General features: G+C 32.0%; 1 protein-coding gene across 1 annotated transcript; it reads left to right on the forward strand.

Moving 5' to 3' along the window:
* Positions 1-780: 780 nt before the first annotated feature.
* On the forward strand, positions 781-4267 carry LOC111394437 (probable protein phosphatase 2C 49). Its single transcript, XM_023020265.1, has 4 exons — positions 781-1064; positions 2240-2413; positions 2504-2739; positions 3455-4267. The coding sequence occupies exons 1-4, from the start codon at positions 996-998 to the stop codon at positions 4023-4025; spliced, it is 1050 nt and encodes a 349-aa protein (XP_022876033.1). The 5' UTR covers positions 781-995; the 3' UTR covers positions 4026-4267.
* The last annotated feature ends 2124 nt before the right edge of the window (positions 4268-6391 follow it).

The following is a 6391-nucleotide window of genomic DNA, read 5'->3' on the forward strand; positions in this document are numbered from 1 at the left end:
TTTGTGACTCTATGAATAAATGCAAAACTCAAACAGACACGTGACAAGAACTCCACTATAATTTAAACGATGCTAATTTCACCAATAATTATTGAAGTCTATGCCGATTTTCAATTTAGTGGTTAAAGTTTTTCCCAACACATTTGGTTCACTACCAATCGCTTACCCTTCGACAAAATTTATAAATGATCAAATTTCATTTTTAATTACAAAGTTTAATAGACTCACACTCACAAGCACTATTTATTCATTTCTTTTTACTTATAAAGCGTCTATAAATTCAAACAAAGGCTTACTTTGCAAAAGTAACGTATATTTTGACATGAGTAAGAGTTTTGGTCGCGGTCGCTAAATGAGTCCATTTAGCTTTGATAAGTCGTAAGAGGCTATCAATCAATTTTATTTTATTTTAATTTATTTTTTTTAAAAGGCCATGCATGTAGATTTGTAATTGTCTTAATTTTTTTTTAATTATAATCTAAAATTGTAGGCGGGGAAGTCAACGGGGTCTATTTTGTCAAACTTTGACAGCCAGAAAAAAGAAACGGCCTTCGCGCGTCTTCAAAACTCACGCGGTACCTACACCGAAACTACCCACAACGGAGACCTCCACCTGTCCATCAATTGAATCGCTCAATCATATCTCCCATTTACGTGTGAAATCGAACAATTCAATTAGATTCTTGTAACTCACACGTGTCCGGATTACAACTGCTTTGAAACCTTTTCAACCTCTTTTTATTGTATAAATATAATTCAACGCTACTAGTTCTAAATTTAGTTTGGTTATTTTCTGCACACAACAATCATAGATATCCAAAGAAAGTACCAGAAACATATTATTATTTTCTGAAGAAAAAGATCTAAAGTTTTGTACCCTGAAAAATTCTACCTCCATCAAAAATCTTGATTAAAGTTGAGAATCTTTGTTTTGTATTGTTTTCCAAGAAAATCTTGAAGTGGGTCTGTTGATTTGAGTGGTTTGATCTGAAAAAATGGGAGCTGAAGCTGAGGTTGTGATTCAAAAGAGCGTTCCTGTCTTGGATGTGCCAAGTTCTGAAGTGGTAAAAGCTTTAACTCAACTGGTTCTTGTTTTCAATTTTATTTCTCTATGTTGATTTTAATTTTAGTTATGGGATTTGTATTATTTTCTGCTTCCGCAGTTTTGATGAGTTGTTCATAGCTTTTCTTTAATTTTATGCATCAAACTTTTTTATTAGATCTTGAACTATGGAATATGAGTTTTGATGTGTGATAATTAGCTATTATGTTAAGAAAAGTCTTGGATTAGTTTACGTGATGAACTGGTTGAACCATGATTAGAAAAACTAAATTGAAAATGAAAGAATATAATCGAAGATTAGATTTTAAGAGACGAGAAAATGGGGGAAAATTTTATGCAGCATTAGGTAAAGAATGGACAAGTCTTTTTTTAATCAATTTATTACAATTTTCCTCTTCCTTTTCCGGATGGGTGGGTGGCGTGGTGTTTGAAAGAATAATTAGGTTAGTCAGTATCATTTGCTCTTCTCATTTGAATCTGCAAAAAATAAAAGTAAATAAATAATATTCTTTATTTGATTTCATTGTAATTGAGGATGAAATCAAATTCAAAAACCAGAATCTTTATCTCATGCTAGTTCCATATTAAGCCAACGAAATTGGTTTTGCCCTAAATCTTTTATTCAAGATTCCGATCTCTGGGGAAGGTTTCTTACCGCGATTATCTAGCGGAGAACTTATCTGTCTTCTAGCTACTGACTCTAGTTCCTTTAGTTTACTGCTTGCTGTAAACGTTTGTTTTCCTCATATAGCCACTGATCATGATAAAAACTTTATATGATTATGGTTTTTTGTACTAACAACTTTTCCGAAATTTTGTGGACTTCCCTAATAATTTTTTAATAAACGAGATTGGATGAGATTGTTATGGTACATGATCTTGGTTGTTGAGCTCCCAATCACTTGCTTATGTGCCTAGACGATCTATGGTATAAGTATAACCAATGGTGACGAAGGAAATTACATCCAAATATGCAGGCAACCCTTTACGTACAGGCTTAAGAAACTCTTTCTTGTAATACGTAAAAGAATGAGGTGAATTTCTTCTGTATTGTTCCCCTGTAGTCACTCATTCTGTAACATACATAGACACATTTTAAGTTAGACTAGTTAGTCATTCCATCTGATCTTTTACTTTTAGGACCAAACTTAATTTGAAAACTACTTTATCTGTCAGGATGTGAAATCCCCAGAAACGTCTGTTCTGCAATTTGTTCCCAGCATTCGTTCTGGTAGTTTTGCTGATATTGGGCCACGAAGATACATGGAGGATGAGCACATAAGGATAGATGATCTGTCTGCACATTTCGGTTCACTCTTTAATTTTCCCAAGCCAAGTGCATTCTATGGGGTAAGTGATATTCTCTTCATATTGCTGTTTTAGTCCTATATTACTGTCATCCCATCATTTTCTCATTCGTTCTTTTTTGCCTGGTAACAGTTATTTGATGGCCATGGAGGGCCTGAGGCAGCAGCTTATGTTAGAAAAAATGCAATCAGATTCTTTTTCGAAGATGCTAATTTCCCACAAACTTCTGAAGTTGATGATGCATTTCGGTTAGAGGTTGAGAATTGTCTAAAGAAAGGATTTCTTCTGGCAGACATGGCTTTGGCTGATGACAGTAGTGTGAGCACTTCTTCTGGGACAACTGCTTTGACAGTTCTTGTACTTGGAAGGTAAATCTTTGTGCCATTGATCACTTAATATGTTAGATTTTACCGGCATTGTCTTGTCATTACTGTGTAAGAATTGGTTGTCGTTAACATCACAGAAACAAATTGCCTCTTGAGCTCTCGAGGCCTCTTCGACTTTGAGTTTGTTAAAATTTGGGATTCCATCTTAAAATGTCAACTTCGTTAAGATGAGTAGTCCAATATCTTATAAGTTGGTGGTCTATGTTTTCATCTTTAATCGATGTGAGATTTTATCCCTTCAAATGCCCCTGCAAGATGATGACTATTTTGAGTAGGCTAATTTTGAAATCCGTATGCTCATTAATTGAGACTTAATTGGATCGAATTGCTCGTTAGAGCTTAATGGGCTCTAATACCATGTTAAAATTTGGGGTTCTATCTAAAAAGGTCAACATTGTTAAGAGTCTATGTTTTCATTTTTAATCGATTTGAGATTTTATCCCTTAATAGAACTTCAATTTATATGGCATTTGGATACCTTTCTTATTCTTTGCATTTAAAAAAATTTGATTTTGAAAGTCAGCTAACATAAGCTACTCTGTTCTAAGTGTACTATTTTATATGACCTACTTGTTCATGAGTTTAAAACTCTAAAATTGGAAAACTGAGTAATTTCTCGCATGTTAATGAATTCAGGTCTTTCTAGCATTAAAATTCCTTTTTCTGTAATTAAAAGAATATGTTTACTCTCTTCCAGGCTACTAATGGTGGCAAACGCAGGAGATTGCCGAGCTGTTCTTTGCCGGAAAGGAGAGGCAATTGATATGTCTCAAGATCATAGACCTAATTATGCATCAGAGCGAAAGCGCGTAGAGGAATTGGGTGGGTTTATTGATAGAGATTATCTCAATGGTGTTCTAGCTGTAACTCGGGCTCTTGGGGATTGGGACATGAAGTTGCCTCGGGGTTCTCCTTCCCCTCTTATTGCAGAGCCGGAATTTCGTCAAATTGTACTGTCGGAGAATGATGAATTCCTCATAATGGGGTGCGACGGGATCTGGGATGTTATGTCTAGTCAACAAGCTGTTAATCTCGTGCGTCGTGGGCTGAGACGACATGACGATCCCGAGCAATGTGCCAAGGACCTTGTGATGGAGGCCCTGCGGTGCAACACTTTCGACAATCTCACCGTCATCATAGTTTGTTTCACTTCCCTCGATCACCCGGAACCATCACCGGGACGCCAACGAAAATTTAGGTGTTGCAGCCTGTCAGCAGAGGCTCTGTGTAACTTGAGGATTTTTCTTGATGGGAATGGCAACCATTGACTGTCTAGTTACTTGAGATGGGCAGGAAGGCTGTTTAGGATTGCGGGGATGGTAAGATATCTGTACATAACAATTGGTTGGCCGGTGGTGAATTGACTATTTGGTGGTCCATTTTGAGCATCACGACTCTGTGTTATTATGGATGGCTTTTGCTTCTATTTTCACTCACTATTTGATGTGTACATATATTGAAAAGATTATATTATTATGTTGGCGAATTTATTCAGTCTCTATTTTCTTTTCGTTGGCTAGTCAAAATATAATAAAATTCTTATCGACTCTAATATGATGGGCTAAATGCACCTTTATTCATGGGAAAAGTCGTTCGAACTGGGCGGCTCTGCCCTTCTTATTTCATACCTTTCTTTGGTTAAATGAAGGGGATGAATAATTCCACGAGTAGACTATCCATTGTAAGACTGTGGTTCGGTGAATGAAATGAATTCTTTAATGTCTGTCAATTACATTATGTTATATCTGGCACCAGTTTGGCGAGAATGAAAATCAAATTTTTAGAAGATTTTGATAGAAATTGATGAAATGCATAATTGAAAAGTTGTGAGATCCATAATATATTTGGTTGAAATTAATTGTTGAATTTGACTTATATTAAAATTTAGATTTTAATAGGTATCAAACAATGGCTTAGTAATACATTTATTGTATATTAAATGACGGGTTTAAATTTCAATCCACAGTGGTCAGGAGTTATAAATTATAATATTCACTGTAAGTTTGATGATATGTGATGTTCTTAGATCATACCCTCACTACTGACGTGGCAATCACATGTTGTCACACTAACTGTGAACATTATAACTCATATCCATCATGGCAGAAGTTCAGAAGTTCAATCCGATGATTCAAAATAAGAAAAAGTCCTCATGCCTTTATAGAAGGGAAATACATAAAAATTGCCTAAATAAAGAGACTATTTTTCCAAACTAGCCTTTAACCAATTCAACCAATAAAAGTACCTAAAATATCATTCCTTATAAATATTACATACAAATCACTATAATATAGAAATCTTTCATTCTAGTCCTTAAAATTAACCATACTTGAATTAGATAGATTTATTATACAGATTTATTTGAATTTTGTTCGTCAAAGTAGCATCCCCCACCCCCCACAAAAAAAAAAAAAATTGTATCAGAACCATAGAGATCGTGGAAATTAAAATAAGAAAAATAAATAATTATTGACATTTAAAAGAAGAAAAATGAAGTTATATATTTTTAGAACCTATTCATAATAAATTAAAAAAAATTATTAAAGAATATGAAGATGAAGAAATTAATTTATATTATAAAGAAAAAGTATGAGAGTAAATGATAATACAGATTTAAAATTGAATAGATTAATTACAAATATTAATAAGATACAAGAAAAAATAGAAATAAGAAATGATATAAATATATTAAAAATTGAAATTAGAAAATTAAAAGAAAATAATAAAAATAAAGAAAAGAAAATAGATAAAAAATTTAATAGAAAAAGAAATGACCCGAAGAGGTAATAAATATATTGAAAAAGAAAATATAGTAATAGAAATAGGGAGTATGGATGATGAATTTAGAAAAAATATATTACCTAAAATATTAGAAGAAGAAGAAGAAGAATCTAAAGAAAAAATGTTAGGAAAATTAAAAATAGAAGAAAATCAAGAAAATAAAGATGAATGATGAATTAGATTTACTTATAGAAAATTTTGATTAATTAAGTTTAAGTGATATAAGTGAATACCAAATTTTAATGAATACTGAAAGAGGACTTAATCCAATGGAAATCTCTAAACAAGAATTATAAGAATAAGATGAAAGTTATGCACCTACATATAATAAAGCATATAGATAATTTTATGATAAAATAAGAGATAGCCAACTACCTAAAGAAAATAAATATAGAGATATGTTTGAATTAAATGATAATTATGATAAACCTATTAATCATGGAGTAATAAAATTAGATTTAAATTGTAAAATAGATACTAAAAAAGCCTTAATAATTTGGACAGATTCAATGATATTATTCTTTTTATATAATAAAGATGACACATGGAAAAATATTGAAAGAAAAATGGATTTTTTAAGGGCATCTTTTGAAGGAGATGTTAGAAATTGGTGAAAATGAATAAGTAATGAGACAAAAATATTAATAAAAAGAAATGTACAAATAGAAATAATAAAATCAGAAAAATAAGGTATAGAAAAGTGAAAATATTTTAGATAAATTTTTAGGAGAAAATTGAATAAGAAATGCCGAAAGGGAAGTAATAAGAGAAAAAGATAATGCTATAATTAAATTAATAAATTTAACAATATGTGATATATGTAAAATTAAAGAATATACTTGTGAATTCAGAA

Source organism: Olea europaea, chromosome 1, assembly GCF_002742605.1.
Source record: "Olea europaea var. sylvestris chromosome 1, O_europaea_v1, whole genome shotgun sequence".
NCBI lineage: Eukaryota > Viridiplantae > Streptophyta > Magnoliopsida > Lamiales > Oleaceae > Olea > Olea europaea.